The 19,421-nt window shown below is 34.6% G+C and overlaps 3 protein-coding genes and 3 pseudogenes across 6 annotated transcripts, besides 3 other annotated features; 4 read left to right on the forward strand and 2 right to left on the reverse strand.

The window, feature by feature from the left end:
- Nucleotides 1-11,694: part of a mobile genetic element that runs on past the window's edge.
- Nucleotides 29-313, reverse strand: TVAGG3_0601780 (uncharacterized protein; the record flags this gene model as incomplete). The annotated part of the gene is made up of 1 exon (XM_001293412.1): nucleotides 29-313. The coding sequence occupies one exon, from the start codon at nucleotides 311-313 to the stop codon at nucleotides 29-31; it is 285 nt and encodes a 94-aa protein (XP_001293413.1).
- On the reverse strand, nucleotides 326-895 carry TVAGG3_0601790 (annotated as a pseudogene). The gene has a single exon. A coding segment is annotated over exon 1 (570 nt).
- TVAGG3_0601800 lies at nucleotides 1,876-3,257 on the forward strand (annotated as a pseudogene). The gene has a single exon. A coding segment is annotated over exon 1 (1,382 nt).
- Nucleotides 4,140-4,574, forward strand: TVAGG3_0601810 (protein of unknown function, DUF4106 family; the record flags this gene model as incomplete). The annotated part of the gene is made up of 1 exon (XM_051239783.1): nucleotides 4,140-4,574. The coding sequence occupies one exon, from the start codon at nucleotides 4,140-4,142 to the stop codon at nucleotides 4,572-4,574; it is 435 nt and encodes a 144-aa protein (XP_051097607.1).
- TVAGG3_0601820 (protein of unknown function, DUF4106 family) lies at nucleotides 4,641-5,506 on the forward strand (the record flags this gene model as incomplete). The annotated part of the gene is made up of 1 exon (XM_051239784.1): nucleotides 4,641-5,506. A coding segment is annotated over one exon (866 nt), but the record flags the coding sequence as incomplete, so codon positions are not given.
- Nucleotides 11,695-15,391: 3,697 nt separating the features above from the next.
- On the forward strand, nucleotides 15,392-16,150 carry TVAGG3_0601830 (annotated as a pseudogene). Its single transcript has one exon. A coding segment is annotated over exon 1 (759 nt).
- Nucleotides 16,151-16,390: 240 nt separating this feature from the next.
- Nucleotides 16,391-16,616: a mobile genetic element.
- Nucleotides 16,617-16,667: 51 nt separating this feature from the next.
- Nucleotides 16,668-19,421: part of a mobile genetic element that runs on past the window's edge.

Here is a 19,421-nt window from a genome sequence, read left to right on the forward strand (position 1 = left end):
ATAAATGAAGTTTTTATTCGGAAAATTGTTAGTCTTCTGGTGTGAATTCGGAGGACTCTTCTTGGATAGAGTTTTGTATTTCCTCCTCCTCTTCTTCTTCCTCCATTGCTTCTGGGAAGAAGCCTTCTTCTGGGTCGAAAACATTATATAATGTGTAATTGAATGACACATTATATCTTTCTTTGCGTTCGCTCCTGACAAAGAACTTAGTTCCAGGAATACAGAAGACTTCTGTGCGTTGGAAAAGCTGATGTCCTGGAACGAATTTGGCAATTAGAGACTTCTTTTTTCCGAATTGTTCAGGAGTTTCCATGACGACAGTAACAACATCTCCATCTGCGAGGTCTTGTTGTTGTTCGGAAAGGTAAAGAGCAATGATATGAATGGTTGCTGCGTTGAATTCGAGAAAGTCGAATTCAAATTGTGTTGTCGTATAAATTCAAACCATTTTGTACAGTTGTCTCCGAACTCGTCAACGTATTCATCTTCGTCATATCCGTAACTAAAGACTTGGAATTCAGCAATTCTCTTGTCGAATGACCGTTGCATGTAACGAGGAAGATTTTGACGAACTTGGTATAAAGTTCTCAACATTATAAGCTTAGTAAATGTTGGAAAATACTGAACTAAGACATCGCTAAGCTCAATTGGATTTGGAATTGTCTTAGTAAGTTCAATTGAACTAGCAATTGCTTTGTTCAGAACTTCACAGAACTGAGTATTGTATGTAGCGTCTGGTTGTGTGTTTTCTTCGGCGTCTTTGAGATATTTAGAGCAAATTTGTTGAAGAATTTCTCTCTAATTCGTTGTTAGATTTTTTGGTGGTTATTCTAACCGCTGTGCCGGTTCTTGGAGGTTGTGGGGCTTTGGCTTTGGTTAGCGGTTGAGAATTGTTAATGTTTGAATTGTGGTTAACAGCGTTGGCTTCCATTAGACAAAAATAAACTGTTTTTTCAAATAAGAGTTTGAGATGAACCGTTTTCGTCAACGGAGACTCCCTCTATTTTTTTTTTATTTATTTAATAGTTACCGTTGGAAAACCGTTCCATCTCAAATATTGAATGAACTATAAACGTTTTTTGTTTTCTATATATACTTTTTTGTCCAACGGTAAAACTTTTTACACAACGGTTTTTGAGAGTCGTCGCTGTTGACTTTTTTGTAGAGCACTCAAAATAGTATAACTTTGTCCGGACAAATAAGGGTCTATCGTCGCTACAGGAAAAGTTACGGGCGTTCCAAGGAAGTATACTTTGAGAAGCTTTCCCCTTATAGAATGAGATAGGACGGTTATTTTACAAAACTGACAACACTTTGACCGAGTAGTTTTTTGTGCTGAACAAAAAGTGTCATATAAACATCTGTCAAAAACCGTTTTTTACTTCACTTAAAATGCCACGTAAGCTACGTAAGAATATACGTAAGAGGAAGAGAGCATTGAAACATCCAATAGTAAAACTAACACCACAACAACAGTTGCAACAACAAATTATGAATGACCCCACTATGTTGCAACAAATGTCAAGCAACCCTATGCTTTTAAACCGAGTTATTGGTGCACAGAGTGGAGGTTTAAGAGCGGCACTTTTAGCGAAAATGGCAGGCTATGGTGGAGCTGCAGACGGAACAGCCTATAACCCTCAAAGTCAAATGAATTTGAGTTCACTCAAAAATCAAATAACAGATGTCAAAAAGTCAAACATAGACATACAGAAACAAATAAGTGAAAACGAAAAGAAACTAGAATATGACAGACACACAAAGAAACTCAATGAGTTAAACGTAGAGAAAAGAAGAAAGAAGAACAACTGAAAGAACTAAGTACAGAGGAATATGCGAAAAAAGTGTCAGAAAAAGCAGCAGAAGTAGCAAAAAATGGAACAAGATGTTATAAATTTGAAAAACCATACTACTCGATATAAAGTACTGAAAGATGAAGAGATAAAACAAAAAGCCCTGAAGACATATATGGATAGCGATGAGTATAAAAAGAAGTTGAAGCAAATGTAAAGGCAGAAAAACTTTTACAGTTGCAAAACCAAACCGTACAGTATGAAAACTTAGCACAAGAAAGTAAAAATAACGACGCAGCCATGCAAAAGGCAATGAAAAGCGCAGAATATATAAAAGCTAATAATGACTGGTTAGATGCCCAAGCCAACGCTAAAGCAGCCCAACTTATAGGGTCAATAAGGACAAAAATACAAGCGGATGAAGACAGTTCAAATGAAGCTTTAATGAATGCTGACTTTAAGAACGCCTTCGAAGCTCTTCATAGTAAGGTGAAACTAGTGAACGACTTCTCATCTGGAAAGAAACTGAAGTCTGAAGGTTTCGACAAAGAGTTAAGAGAAGTAGCACAAAATATGACGAAAATAACAGATGCAGCAACGAGACAGGCAGTTCAAAGTGCCTATGACGCCGTTAGAGCAACTGTTGTGGAAAGTCAAGAAAAAGAGTTACAACAGACCAAAACAGACCTAGTAAATGCTTTCTTAAGAACGAAAAGTCAGGTAGGACATTATGCTGCAGATGGAACATATGTGCCAGCTGGTGGAACTTATATACCACCAAACCCTCCAAGAGAAGCACCTGCACCAGGACTACCTAAAACATTTACATCGTCACATGGACACAGACACAGGCATGCACCAAAACCAACAGTTCAAAACACTGCACCACAACCAACAGTTCAAAACACTGCACCACAACCAACAGTTCAAAACACTGCACCACAACCACCTCCACAACCAGCACAGCAACAACCACAAACAGAGCAAGGACATAAAAGAAGTAGAGAACAAGGAAACCAAGAATTCTTAAAAATGCTTAAGGAAGACTATGGTTACCCAGATACTCTTGACTTTAGTGACAGATATAAAGAAGCTATTAGAAAGTTCAAGGAAGGAAATACTGACCCGAACCTATTTAGCTTTATGGTTCAGCACCAAATGGGATATAATTTCAAACCTGGAAAATACAAGCTCGCTAAGGGATATGATTTAATAGCATATCATCCAAATGACATGGATGAATTTACTCCGAGATATTTGGTGTCAGAGCTAAATGATAATTCAACTCTCTTCATGAAACGCGTAAAAAATAGAGACGGAACGAAAGAAGAAAGGTTTATGAGTCCGGATGACTTAGATAGGGAACTTTTTAAAAACGGTCTCGGAATATATGAAATGCCAGCAGATGAGGTACAAGAAACTCCACAGGAAGAAGTTCAGATACAACCAGACATGGAAGAAATAGTTCAGCAACAACAGCTAGAAGAGCCTGAAGGAAACAAACAAGTCCCTCCTTTGGAAACTAACTTCACAGAACTAGATGAAGATTTGGAACAGCCGAAAAATCTTGACCCTCAACAAGAGTATGCGGAGAATATGGAATCTTTCCAAGAGTCTAAGAAAAATTCAGCTGACATAGTAGAAGAATATCGAAAAATGTTCGCCGACATACAAAAGACTCCAACATCAGATGAAAATATCCAGCATAGAATGGAAGTACTGAAAGATAATGTACACAAATACAACAATCCTTTTTACTTACGAGCATATAACGTTCAATCTTTGGATGAACTCGGTGAAAATAAAAGGTTAAATTTCAACAAAACATATAGAAATGAAACATTGTTTAAAGTTCATTCAGAACCTAGCCAATATGGAAACAAACCTACTTTTGTTTCTGCAGACGATGGAACTACAATGAGATGGGGTCATAAAGCTAATCCGGATAGGTGGTTCATAAACTTACAACCACAATTCCAAGAAGTTGTAGACGCAATGGAAGTGAATGGTGAACCAGATGTAGCTGGTATTTTCAGCGCGGCTTTAATGCCATTGAAAGATATGAAACATGCAGATATTTTGGACCAGTATGAAATGAACATGGCTGATGGAAATATAACACCTGACGTTCTAGAACATTTATCTCAAAGAACTACACAGAACCATAGAGATGGTATATTTGGTGAAGAGTTTAGAAAGAAAGTTAGGGAGATAGAAGGAAGAGAACCTATTGTACATGACCTTGCAAACGAAAGTTTGCAAAATGTCATAAAAACTTACTTTGCAGACAATGAACCGAGAAGGGATGAATATTTAAGAAAACTCAAATGGACAGTACCAAATGAAATGTTAGTATTGAAAAACATGTTCCTTGACAAAATAAAACCAACTACAGAAATAAATGACGCAAGACTGAAACATTGGGTAAAAGCTTTCCCATTCACAAAAGATATTGTTGGTAACATGGAAAGAAAACCAGAATGGCTACAAAAACATATATTTGGAAACGAGCTTATTCCATATGGACAAGCTCTGTTTGAAGAGCTTGAACCGGAAACTCAGGAAAGAGTCATGCAAACAATACGCGAAGACTCAAATACAAACTATGACAAAATCTTTCTAGGATATAGGTTACCTGAGTTGGGCGACCAGAGCCCAAAGGCAAAAAGGACATGGGAAATTTACAACATACTAGGTGAACATGAGGCAAAGATGCAACAACTTGAAGCAGAGGGCAAGTTACCAAAAGCGACACCAAAGAAGAAGAGTAGAACAAAGTAAAGCTTGGTACGAGTGGGTTCTATTATGATATATAATCCAACTATTCTATATTTTTACCCATATGAAATGTACGCCGCTCAGAATATAACGCCAACAGTTTTGGATGCCATGAACGGAAATGTTTCCGAATGGTATAACGAATGCGACAATGCCATTAGAAGGTCAGAAATAGTTCCTGGAACTTACGAATATACAACTGCTGTTTCTTATGGAAACGTAGGTGAGTTTGGAGAAGGTTCTTCAACAACAGTAGATATTGCTTGCGACAGGTTTCATATTATTTCTATTGACAACTCATTCTTATACGTGGAACAAGACATTGAAATAAAACCTTCTGCCAAGTTGTCTGACAAGAAAGGTTGCAATGGAATTTTCTATGTCGGATACCAATATGCTCCAGAAGTTTTCATGGGATATAAGATATATTCTAACTCTGACTTAGTTCAAACAGTAACATGGGCAAACTATGAATGGTTCGCTTTGAGAAACTCAGTACAACCACAAGCTAGAGAACAAACAGACCAGTATGCAAATATTGAGAAAATAAGAAGACTTGACCCTAACGTTCCAGGAGTTTATGTTAACCTTTCTGGTTCAGATGGAACTGCTGCCACTAAAGTAAAACTGAAACTTAGAGTTCCTTTGTCATCTTTCCTCATCTTCAGGTTTTTAAGATACTTGCCAAACTGGGCAGGAAAAATTTCTATCGAACTTACTCCAAGCAAAAATAACTTAGTCATTGCACCAACACAAGACCCATTCACTCTTACAGAAGTAGTGGGAACAAATAAAACGTCATTCGCCGACTTTTGCAAAGATAAGGTTGACTTAGACTTTGGTTTCTCAAACTTCAACAATGAAGTAAACTATTATTTCAATGCTGCTGGAACTGCTTGGGACCCAGTTAAGTTCACATGCGAAAAGTTTGAATGCAAGAGAATAGAAAGCAGACTTGCAGTCTATATGTTGGACCCAGATATTTCAAATGCTTTAGCTGCCAAATATATTGCAGTTCCACTTATGTTCCCTATACACCAAATATCTGTCAAAGACTTTGCAGGTGAAGTTGGAAACCAAAGTGCTGACCCAGGTGCAAGAACAGATATTGCCTTAACAACTGCAATGAAACATGCAGATACTATGTTTGTACTGTTCAGACGAACTATAAATGACTATTCTTGTTTCTACAACCCCGGTATTAAATATCATATAAACATAGATGGCAATATTATCCAAGAGAAGAATATTCTACAGTTGAGGATATGAGGTCATACAACTTGACATTAGATGCTATGAACTTTAACAACAACTTCACAACAACCATAAACCCTGAAATGCAAAGTTCTATTATGCCATATGTGAAAGTATGGACTCATACAGGAGGTCAAAAAACTCAATATACAAATGGAGACCGTTCAAACTTTGGCTTGGCATTCCATTTGCTGACTCAGAAGACTTTATGGGTGGTATTTCAACTGTTGGTACTGTACAAATACAATAATACTGGTGACAGAGACGGTCCAGATGAACTGAGAGCAAAGAAGTTTACAAAACCAATAGCACTTTTCACGGAAGATGCTCTTTTGAAGATTCGTTCGATGAAACCTGCTGGGGCTCCTCAGATTGGCATAACGACAGCTTCCATCGAGCAGATTTTGGCAGCAGGTCAGTAAGTTGTTCTTGAACTGACTTCTCTCCGTCAAATATTGACAGTACGCCAGTTTTGACATAATATTGTAAGATAAACTTTCCTTTAGAAATATCTGTAAGTTTTGAAGTTATATTTTTGTCTGCTTCAAGAACTTTCACCATTTCAGTTATACCAACTTTCTTTGCTTTATGAAAATATTTAGGTTCAGCAAATATTGCTATTCTATAACATTTACCATTGTTTGTATAAAGAACTATTCTGTCAATGTATTTGTATTGTTTGTGTGTAAACTTTGTTCTGCTTCAATTCGAAGAGATACTCGAATACGTCCATCTTTTTATTAAGTAAAAATGTCATTTCCGAAAAATAGAAGCGTGAGTGTTTCAAAAGGTTTAATGGCGGTGGCAGATGTGAAGTTAAATTCACCAACTCAAACAAACAGTCAAAGTGTTGTTTTGTCAATGTCAAGACAGAGATGTTGAAGTGGGGAAACCATACGAAGGACGAAGATGGTATAACAATTGTTCCTGTAAAAGAACAACCAACATATCCTGAAGTTAGCAGAGACTTAAGTTCTGTTGCAGATATTCGAAAGACTACCACAACTGAAAGACAAACTTCAAACTCAGGAGAAGATTTGTCAAGCTTTAGGTATAATGTTAAACTTGGTCGAACACAACCCTGTAAAAGGTGAGCTCCTATGTCATTGCACCCTCATGAAGTTTTGAAAGAACTATTGAAAACTTTTGACAGAGGCAGACGATATAAACATCAAAGAAATAGAACCCGACATTAGTTGCTGTGGTGTTTCATATAATGTCATTGACAAGATATACGTTATGAAAGGAGGTGAAACGTTGAACTTAAAGTATAGTTTCCAGACGTCATAAAAATATTTGACGACCACAACATTTCATTAAAATTTATTTGCTAAGTAAAATGTCAAAACTTCTTGAAAGATGTTTGAAGAAAAATAATATAGACTTTATTTCAGAAGATCTGCGTAATGTGTCAAAATATTCGTATATCGTCCATATGAGAATCGCTGACGTTCGACAATACATACTCTTCTTCAGAACTTTCTAAACTCATCGAACATAGTGAAAGCGATAAATGAAATTCCAACATTATATCGCGAGAAAGCGCGATCATTACGTATAAAGATTTTCTTTCACTACACACTCCAACTTTGTGTCGTTATAAAGACTCTCATGCAACAGAAGGATCCGAATTACAAACACTGCATGTGTTGTAGTCTAGTATCATGAAGTTCACATTGCAAACTATAGTTTCATACTCTCTATTGAGGAGTTAAACTTGCACAAGATGTTTCTAAGTTTGTCATATTCGGATTCGAATAACCCTTCTAACAGTTTGCATAAGATATCTGTAAAAGAAGTATCTTAACCAGTTCCTTTGTTTTTCCAAATATAATGAGACAGCAGTTTCATTTTTAGCACTTGGATGTTGTAAGATTTTGCAAACCACATAAATTATACTCATAACCTTTTCGTTTCCCACTGCATATAATTTCTTTGACATGTCTAACCAAGCTTCTATATATTTCTTTCCATTCTACTTGTTCATATTTATAATCCAGTGAAGATAGAATAGAAGTTTTGGAGAAGGTGTATAGAACTTTATACCGTCGAACTGAAAATCTTCTACCTTTGACAATAAGATATCCCGAAGCATCTAACATCTTCATGCCAACTTGTACGACTTTTATTTTCTTTAAGTTTCTGTCTACATTCTTGTTCGAAACTATTGTTCGTTTAGGTTTGTTAAAGACAACATCCCCCATTCTTTCATAACATAACATTCTGGGCAGAGTCACATAAATGACTAAACGTTCAAAATTCTCGGACTGCTTTGTTATAGTCTCGAAATGGAACATATTTCTGAAATGCTTGGAAGTCATAAAAATCTGAAAACATCTATTCTGTACATTTTTATAAAAATAAAAAAATATTTTTTTATATTCTTGACTTTGTTGTTCCATTTGTTGCATTTGTTGTCTTGAGCTATTTGTTGTTGAAGTTGTTCTTGTAATACATACTTTTCACCAGTTGCATCTTCCAATTCGAAAACTTCTGCCGTCATTGACATACATAGACATAAAATTTACAGGAACAAAGTTTGCGTCACTAATGTCAACGTATAATCTTGCCAAAGTGTTTGAGTTCACTAAGGTTGAAAATTCTGCATTCGAATGAACAATAGCAAACCAGCAGAGAAATGTGTTGTTTTATACGCATGAGTATCTTTTGTCATAGTAGTTTCGTGCGACATTCGAATAGCACTTTGAACCTAAGTTTGAAACAATATTATAAAATAGGTTTACTTAAAGTCAATGGAACAGACATTCTTGTATGACACCTTTTCCTGTTATAGAGGAACTGTTGTAGTAAAAACCAGAATATAGTTTTGTATTATAGCTCATATTGTTAATAGTAAACTCAGTCGGACATCCACAATAAATGAAACCTGCTCTAGTGCAGCACATGTTACACCCGTCCTTAAAAGTATTAAATAAGTCAACAAAAACCTTTTGGTGGTATATCTGAGTAAGATCTAAAGGATATTTTTTACCATTCACAACAATAAAGTCTTCTGGTGTCAAAGAGCAAAACAGCTTTAGTCGTCATTGTGTTAAGGTTAGTTTACAATATCGTCCTGAGGACTTTGTAAGTTTGTTGTTATAGAATTATATGACTCAGGTTTTTAGTCGTAATAGTATAAACCATAATATCTTCTGCCATTTATATATATTTAAAAGTTTTTCTGAAAGTGGAGAAGAACTTCATCAAAACTTTCACATGGCGTTTCTTGAAGTTCTCTGTCTAAGAAGTTCAATAATTTGTAAAGACATAGAAACTTTCCTTTGTCTACACGACAAACAAACAGGGTCTTTCATACGTTCAAAAGTGTGTAAAGTCCTTTACATGAAATAGAAGTCTATATTATTATTTTTCTTCAAACATCTTTCAAGAAGTTTTGACATTTTACTTAGCAAATAAATTTTAATGAAATGTTGTGGTCGTCAAATATTTTTATGACGTCTGGGAAACTATACTTTAAGTTCAACGTTTCACCCTCTTTCATAACGTAATACTTGTCAATGACATTATATGAAACACACACGAACTAATGTCGGGTTCTATTTCTTTGATGTTTATATCGTCTGCCTCTGTCAAAAGTTTCAATAGTTCTTTCAAAACTTCATGAGGTGCAATGACATAGGAGCTCACCTTTACAGGGTTGTGTTCGACCAAGTTTAACATTATACCTAAAGCTTGACAAATCTTCTCCTGAGTTTGAAGTTTGTCTTTCAGTTGTTGGTAGTCGTTTCGAATATCTGCAACAGAACTTAAGTCTCTGCTAACTTCAGGATATGTTGGTTGTTCTTTTACAGGAACAATTGTTATACCATCTTCGTCCTCGTATGGTTTCCCCACTTCAACATCTCTGTCTTTGACATTGACAACAACACTTTGACTGTTTGTTTGAGTTGGTGAATTTAACTTCACATCTGCCACCGCCATTAAACCTTTTGAAACACTCACGCTTCTATTTTCGGAAATGACATTTTACTTAGAATAAAAAGATGGACGTATTCGAGTATCTCTTCGAATTGAAGCAGAACAAAGTTTACACACACAAACAATACAAATACATTGACAGAATAGTTCTTTATACAAACAATGGTAAATGTTATAGAATAGCAATATTTGCTGAACCTAAATATTTTTCATAAAGCAAAGAAAGTTGGTATAACTGAAATGGTGAAAGTTCTTGAAGCAGACAAAAATTAAACTTCAAAACTTACAGATATTTCTAAAGGAAAGTTTATCTTACAATATTATATGTCAAAACTGGCGTACTGTCAATATTTGACGGAGAGAAGTCAGTTCAAGAACAACTTACTGACCTGCTGCCAAAATCTGCTCGATGGAAGCTGTCGTTATGCCAATCTGAGGAGCCCCAGCAGGTTTCATCGAACGAATCTTCAAAAAGGCATCTTCCGTGAAAAGTGCTATTGGTTTTGTAAACTTCTTTGCTCTCAGTTCATCTGGACCGTCTCTGTCACCAGTATATTGTATTTGTACAGTACCAACAGTTGAAATACCACCCATAAAGTCTTCTGAGTCAGCAAATGGAATGCCAAGCCAAAAGTTTGAACCGGTCTCCATTTGTATATTGAGTTTTTTGACCTCCTGTATGAGTCCATACTTTCACATATGGCATAATAGAACTTTGCATTTCAGGTTTATGGTTGTTGTGAAGTTGTTGTTAAGTTCATAGCATCTAATGTCAAGTTGTATGACCTCATATCCTCAACTGTAGAATATTCTTCTCTTGGATAATATTGCCATCTATGTTTATATGATATTTAATACCGGGTTGTAGAAACAAGAATAGTCATTTATAGTTCGTCTGAACAGTACAAACATAGTATCTGCATGTTTCATTGCAGTTGTTAAGGCAATATCTGTTCTTGCACCTGGGTCAGCACTTTGGTTTCCAACTTCACTGCAAAGTCTTTGACAGATATTTGGTGTATAGGGAACATAAGTGGAAACTGCAATATATTTGGCAGCTAAGCATTTGAAATATCTGGGTCCAACATATAGACTGCAAGTCTGCTTTCTATTCTCTTGCATTCAAACTTTTGCATGTGAACTTAACTGGGTCCCAAGCAGTTCCAGCAGCATTGAAATAATAGTTTACTTCATTGTTGAAGTTTGGAAACCAAAGTCTAAGTCAACCTTATCTTTAAGATCGGCGAATGACGTTTTTATTTGTTCCACATACTTCTGTAAGAGTGAATGGGTCTTGTGTTGGTGCAATGACTAAGTTATTTTTGCTTGGAGTAAGTTCGATAGAAATTTTTCCTGCCCAGTTGGCAAGTATCTTAAAAACTTGAAGATGAGGAAAGATGACAAAGGAACTCTAAAGTTTCAGTTTTACTTTAGTGGCAGCAGTTCCATCTGAACCAGAAAGGTTAACATAAACTCCTGGAACGTTAGGGTCAAGTCTTCTTATTTTCTCAATATTTGCATACTGGTCTTTTTGTTCTCTAGCTTGTGGTTGTACTGAGTTTCTCAAAGCGAACCATTCATAGTTTGCCCATGTTACTGTTTGAACTAAGTCAGAGTTAGAATATATCTTATATCCCATGAAAACTTCTGGAGCATATTGTATCCGACATAGAAAATTCCATTGCAACCTTCTTTGTCAGACAACTTGGCAGAAGGTTTTATTTCAATGTCTTGTTCACGTATAAGAATGATTTGTCAATAGAAATAATATGAAACCTGTCGCAAGCAAATCTACTGTTGTTGAAGAACCTTCTCCAAACTCACCTACGTTTCCATAAGAAAACAGCAGTTGTATATTCGTAAGTTCCAGGAACTATTTCTGACCTTCTAAATGGCATTGTCGCATTCGTTATAACCATTCGGAAACATTTCCGTTCATGGCATCCAAAACTGTTGGCGTTATATTCTGAGCGGCGTACATTTCAATATGGTGTAAAATATAGATATTGGATTTATATATCATAATAGAACCCACTCGTACCAAGCTTTATTTTGTTCTACTCTTCTTCTTTGGTTGCTTTTTGGTAACTTGCCCTCTGCTTCAAGTTGTTGCATCTTTGCCTCATGTTCACCTAGTATGTTGTAAATTTCCCATGTCCTTTTTGCCTTTGGGCTTGGTACTCAGGTAACCTATATCCTAGAAAGATTTTGTCATAGTTTGTATTTGAGTCTTCGCGTATTGTTTGCATGACTCTTTTGAGTTTCCGGTTCAAGCTCTTCAAACAGAGCTTGTCCATATATGGAATAAGCTCGTTTCCAAATATATGTTTTTGTAGCCATTCTGGTTTTCTTTCCATGTTACACAAAATTCTTTTGTGAATGGGAAAGCTTTTACCCATGTTTCAGTCTTGCGTCATTTATTTCTGTAGTGGGTTTTATTTTGTCAAGGAACATGTTTTTATATATATATATATTATTTGGTACTGTATTGAGTTTTTATAATAATTCATCCTCTCGGTTCATTGTCTGCAAAGTAAGTTTTTATGACATTTTGCAAACTTTCGTTTGCAAGGTCATGTACAATAGGTTCTCTTCCTTCTATCTCCCTAACTTTCTTTCTAAACTCTTCACCAAAATATACCATCTCTATGGTTCTGTGTTATTTGAGAATAATGTTCTAGAACGTCAGGTGTTATATTTCCATCAGCCATGTTCATTTCATACTGGTCCAAAATATCTGCATGTTTCATATCTTTCAATGGCATTAAAGCCGCGCTGAAAATACCAGCTACATCTGGTTCACCATTCATTCCATTGCGTCTACAACTTCTTGGAATTGTGGTTGTATATTTGAACCACCTATCCGGATTAGCTTTATGACCCCATCTCATTGTAGTTCCATCGTGCAGAAACAAAAGTAGGTTTGTTTCCATATTGGCTAGGTTTCAATGACTTTAAAAATTTTCATTTCTATATGTTTGTTGAAATTTAACCTTTTATTTTCACCGAGTTCATCCAAAGATTGAACGTTATATGCTCGTAAGTAAAAGGATTGTTGTATTTGTGTACATTATCTTTCCAGTACTTCCATTTCTATGTGGATATTTATTCTGATGTTGGAGTCTTTTGTATGTCGGCGAACATTTTTCGATATTCTTCTACTTAGTTCAGCTGAATTTTTCTTAGACTCTTGGAAAGATTCCATATTCTCCGCATACTCTTGTTGAGGGTCAAGATTTTCGGCTGTTCCAAATCTTCATCTAGTTCTTGTGAAGTTAGTTTCCAAAGGAGGGACTTGTTTGTTTCCTTCAGGCTCTTCTAGCTGTTGTTGCTGAACTATTTCTATGTCTGGTTGTATCTGAACTTCTTCCTGTGGATTTTTGTACATCATGTGGCATTTCATATTCCGAGACCGTTTTTAAAAGTTCCCTATCTAAGTCATCCGGACTCATAACCTTCTTCTTTCGTTCCGTCTCTATTTTTTACGCGTTTTCATGAAGAGAGTTGAATTATCATTTAGCTCTGACACCAAATATCTCGGAGTAAATTCATCCATGTCATTTGGATGATATGTATTAAAATATTTAGCGAGCTGTAGTTTTTCCAGGTTTGAAATATATCCCATTGTGGTGCTGAACCATAAAGCTAATATAGTTCGGGTCAGTATTTCTTATTGATTCTTAATATATATCTGACTAAATCAAGAGTATCTGGGTAACCATAGTCTTCCTTAAGCATTTTTAAGAATTCTTGGTTTCCTTGTTCTCTACTTCTTTTTATTCTTGCTTCTGTTTGTGGTTGTTGCTGTGCTGGTTGTGAGGTGGTTGTGGTGCAGTGTTTAACTGTTGGTTGTGCAGTGTTTTGAACTGTTTGGTTGTGGTGCAGTGTTTTGAACTGTTGGTTTTGGTGCATGCCTGTGGTCTGTGTCCATGTGACGATGTAAATGTTTTAGGTAGTCCTGGTGCAGGTGCTTCTCTTGGAGGGTTGGTGGTATATAAGTTCCACCAGCTGGCACATATGTTCCATCTGCAGCATAATGTCCTACCTGACTTTTCGTTCTTAAGAAAGCATTTACTAGGTCTGTTTTGGTCTGTTGTAAACTCTTTTTCTTGACTTTCCACAACAGTTGCTCTAACGGCGTCATAGGCACTTTGAACTGCCTGTCTCGTTGCTGCATCTGTTATTTTCGTCATATTTGGTGCTACTTCTCTTAACTCTTTGTCGAAACCTTCAGACTTCAGTTTCTTCCCAGATGAGAAGTCGTTCACTAGTTCTCACCTTACTATGAAAGCTTCGAAGAGCGTTCTTAAAAGTCAGCATTCATTAAAGCTTCATTTGAACTGTTTCATCCGCTTGTATTTTTTGTCCTTATTGACCCTATAAGTTGGGCTGCTTTAGCGTTGGCTTGGGCATCTAACCAGTCATTATTAGCTTTTATATATTCTGCGCTTTTCATTGCCTTTTGCATGGCTGCGTCGTTATTTTTACTTTCTTGTGCTAAGTTTTCATACTGTACGGTTTGGTTTTGCAACTGTAAAAGTTTTTCTGCCTTTACATTTGCTTCAACTTCTTTTTTATACTCATCGCTATCCATATATGTCTTCAGGGCTTTTTGTTTTATCTCTTCATCTTCAGTACTTTATATCGAGTAGTATGGTTTTTCAAATTTATAACATCTTGTTCCATTTTTGCTACTTCTGCTGCTTTTTCTGACACTTTTTTCGCATATTCCTCTGTACTTAGTTCTTTCAGTTGTTCTTCTTTCTTCTTTTTCTCTACGTTTAACTCATTGAGTTTCTTTGTGTGTCTGTCATATTCTAGTTTTTTTCGTTTTCACTTATTTTGTTTCTGTATGTCTATGTTTGACTTTTTGACATCTGTTATTTGATTTTTGGTGAACTCAAATTCATTTGACTTTGAGGGTTATAGCTGTTCCGTCTGCAGCTCCACCATAGCCTGCCATTTTCGCTAAAAGTGCCGCTCTTAAACCTCCACTCTGTGCACACATAACTCGGTTTAAAAAGCATAGGGTTGCTTGACATTTGTTGCAACATAGTGGGGTCATTCATAATTTGTTGTTGCAACTGTTGTTGTGGTGTTAGTTTTACTATTGGATGTTTCAATGCTCTCTTCCTCTTACGTATATTCTTACGTACTTACGTGCATTTTAAGTGAAGTAAAAAACGGTTTTTGACAGATGTTTTATGACACTTTTTGTTCAGCACAAAAACTACTCGGTCAAATGTTGTTGTCAGTTTTGTAAAAATACCGTCCTATCTCATTCTATAAGGGGGAAAGGCTTCTCAAAGTATACTTCCTTGGAACGCCCGTAACTTTTCCTGTAGCGACGATAGACCCTTATTTGTCCGGACAAAGTTATACTATTTTGAGTGCTCTACAAAAAAGTCAACAGCGACGACTCTCAAAAACCGTTGTGTAAAAAGTTTTCCCGTTGGACAAAAAAGTATATATAGAAAACAAAAAACGTTTTAGTTCATTCAATATTTGAGATGGAACGGTTTTCCAACGGTAACTATTAAATAAAATAAAAAATAGAGGGAGTCTCCGTTGACGAAAACGGTTCATCTCAAACTCTTATTTGAAAAACAGTTTATTTTTGTCTAATGGAAGCCAACGCTGTTAACCACAATTCAAACATTAACAATTCTCAACCGTACCAAAGCCAAAGCCCACACCTCCAAGAACCGGCACAGCGGTTAGAATAACCACCAAAAATCTAACAACGAATTAAGAGAATTTTCTTCAACAAATTTGCTCTAAATATCTCAAAGACGCCGAAGAAAAAACACAACCAGACGCTACATACAATACTCAGTTCTGTGAAGTTCTGAACAAAGCAATTGCTAGTTCAATTGAACTTACTAAGACAATTCCAAATCCAATTGAGCTTAGCGATGTCTTAGTTCAGTATTTTCCAACATTTACTAAGCTTATAATGTTGAGAACTTTATAACCAAGTTCGTCAAAATCTTCCTCGTTACATGCAACGGTCATTCGACAAGAGATTGCTGAATTCCAAGTCTTTAGTTACGGATATGACGAAGATGAATACGTGACGAGTTCGGAGACAACTGTAAAAAATGGTTTGAATGTTATACGACAACACAATTTGAATTCGACTTTCTCGAATTCAACGCAGCAACCATTCATATCATTGCTCTTTACCTTTCCGAACAACAACAAGACCTCGCAGATGGAGATTTTGTTACTGTCGTCATGGAAACTCCTGAACAATTCGGAAAAAAGAAGTCTCTAATTGCCAAATTCGTTCCAGGACATCAGCTTTTCCAACGCACAGAAGTCTTCTGTATTCCTGGAACTAAGTTCTTTGTCAGGAGCGAACGCAAAGAAAGATATAATGTGTCATTCAATTAACACATTTATAATGTTTTCGACCAGAAAAAGGCTTTCCCAGAAGCAATGGAGGAAGAAAAGAAGAGGAGGAGGAAATACAAAACTCTACCCAAGAAGATCCTCCGAATTCACACCAGAAGACTAACAATTTTCCGAATAAAACTTCATTTATACTAAACATCTTCGGGCTAGAAGGGGCGCAGCCCTGGAAGCCCCACTACCTTTTTTTTTTTTTTTTTTTTTTTTTTGATATAGATTATATTGATTTATACATATGAAAAATATATATAAAAATATAATTTTGAGATAATTATGTAAATAAATTTTAAAATATTTGAATTTGAGGTATAATTTTTAAGTAAAATATTTTATAGAGTATTTATATAAATATTGTAAAATAATATAAGTAATAAAAATTGAGACCCTCCCTGTTTTTGATGTTTTGTCAATTTTTTCGGTATATCTTATTGTTTCCTTGTTTCATCTGTTATAACGAATGAAGCGATAGTATTGAAGTCAACCATGTCTGAATGCAAGCGCCTCATTCTGTAGACCTAAGTTTGTTTGTAGCTTTACTGTCCCGTATTCGTTTGGGTCTGTACTTTGCAAATAGAACAACATTTATTTCTCATTAAAATATGAGTATAGCTGCATATGCGTATGAAGCTGACAGAGCTAAACGTTTATATTTTGGTCAATACTCTCTCACACTTACTGACAAATATATTGTTATCACTGATGGAAATACTGAGAAATACATAACATGGAAGGACTATGAAAAGTTTGACCCATTTTAAACTCCATGTACTATGCCGTTTATAAAGGACGGTGAAATTATTGAAAAAGATATAACAACCGTATATAGGTCTGTTTATGAAGCATTAGAAATATATGTTGAATCAATAATCCAAAAAGATTTGACCAAGCACTACACCATGTGCAATGCCTTTTATTAAGACGGTGAAATCGTAAGAGTTCCGGATTCAACGTTTACACACTGTTCAAAACAGTTTACAAACATTTTAGCGAATATCTTTAATTCAGAAACTACAGAAATAAAATTACCGTTATATAACAGATGCTAAGAAATTAAGGATACCCTTACATTGCGTAGTTAGAAAGAGAATATGATATTGTCATGATTGCTAAAGTTTTAGCTCCAGAATATGAATATACATCAAACTGAAACAATTGATAAATTTGAATGAACTTTTGAGAGGTTCTCAAATAAAAAAATTATCTAATTTTTTACAATATTACTATTATTTTATCCACCATATGTAATATATAGTATTTGAGAAAACTTTTAGGAAAAAATAAGTTTAATATAAAATCTGAATTTTTTACTTGTTGTGGGATTGTTTATTATTGACACTCCAGACGTATTAACTAATAATTATGCGTATGCAATTAAAGTATTTCTGATGGACAAAATGTGAGATTTATATCAGATAATTCATTTTACTATTAAGTTATTCATTTATGAGTTTGCACTTATTCGCACTAAATAAATAACTATTAAAAATTGTTTAATTAATTGACACCATATAATAGAGTGAATTTTGTTTGATCAAACAACAATAATGATAGATATAAAGCCAAGAAACTTGCTATTAATATGCTCTACTTGCTATTTCAATGTAAGTATGATATTTTCTAAATGTTTCGTTCAGATAACTTAGATATATTAGTCAAAATTTGAAATTTTTAATAGCACATATATTAAAAAATAATTATTATTCTAAAAAGATTAATGAAATAGTAAAAAAAAAATCAATCAATTATAAAAAATACAACATTTAGAAGAATTCTTATTATCCTTCAATATCGAAATTCAGTATTTCTCTGCTGTAATTTTCTACAACATTGTATTTATTGCACTTTGTCTATGGATTGTATATATGTTATATATAAATTATATATCTCAAACTGCCCATAAGTGCAATTTTTTATAATAATTTGTTTATTTCTTTAACAATTCATATGAATATGCTTTTTTAAGCGTATCAAAGCTTGTTCTTATGTGCATGGGATATATCAAGAAAATGTCGAAAAAATGTGAATTCAAAAATTCACTGAATTTTCAACCGTTTTTTGAATTTGCTACAGCACTAATATTAAATAATACTAAAATCTTCTGTCTTTGTAAAAGAATAAATTCTGACAAAAAGTGCTCGTTTAAATTTAATGATCATCTGTATGACTAAGTGGTAAAAAGTGTTTTATGACAAAAAAAGGGTTACATGTTAGTCTATTTTTCTGACAGGAATACTCTTAGATTTACATGATCTCTATTTCATATCTCCGTTTTTAGAATTCTTCGACAGATTTTTATGATAGAAAACCAAGATTAACAAATTTCCGGCATGTTAATGAAGAAATCTGCAGCTACCCTCAATATTATTTTCAATAATCAGTATCGTTTCTCTCTTACAATTTATATTTTTTTTCTCAATAATTTAAACAAGAAATAACAATACACACTTGTTTCACGTATAAAAGCTAAGTGTCGAACTTAATCAACTTTACTTACTTAGCAAATGAAATATTTTGTGGTTGCGAGTTCTGAATGCCTGAAGTTTTAGATTTCTCTAATAATGATATCATTGCACTTACAATGTTGTTCCAGCCTATCGCAATAAATCATAGAAAATCCAAAAAAAAAAATAATATAAAGAAAATTCATGTCATGAAGTTCAAAAAATACCGTGTAAATTAAAATTTGTTATGCATAATACATTTTAGCTATTTTTGATTTTTTTTAATTTTTCGAGAATTGAATGGTGAGTCCGATAGAGAAATTTTTTAAAAAATCCTAGTCCCTCATAGAAGTAATTTCCCTCGTCTCCCATACTTCCAAATGTATGCATATGACATAAACTTTTAATGCATTACACAAATGGCCAATAATATCTATAGAGTAAAAAATTAGAAATTTAATTTTTTTATATGATAGTTATTATTTCAGATTGCGAGCGTAACTTTTTTCTCCATGGCATACTTGTTTTAAGAGCAAATGATCAAAATCGTCCTTCAATTATTGAAGGAGCTGATATCTTTTTGAAAATTGAATTGAAAGGGTATTCAATTTTCAAATTTCCTCTCAATTTTGGAAACATATCAACTCTAATGAATTAACAATTATGTCCTTAACAGTTTATCAGTCATATAAGGTGCTTATAAAGAAAAAGTTACGCTCGCAAAATAATGTTTTTTATATAGATTTTCACATAAAATAATTATGGTATTTTTCTAAAAAGAATATTTTTTTGTTCTTTG

This window comes from Trichomonas vaginalis, chromosome II (assembly GCF_026262505.1).
Source record: "Trichomonas vaginalis G3 chromosome II, whole genome shotgun sequence".
Lineage (NCBI taxonomy): Eukaryota > Parabasalia > Trichomonadida > Trichomonadidae > Trichomonas > Trichomonas vaginalis.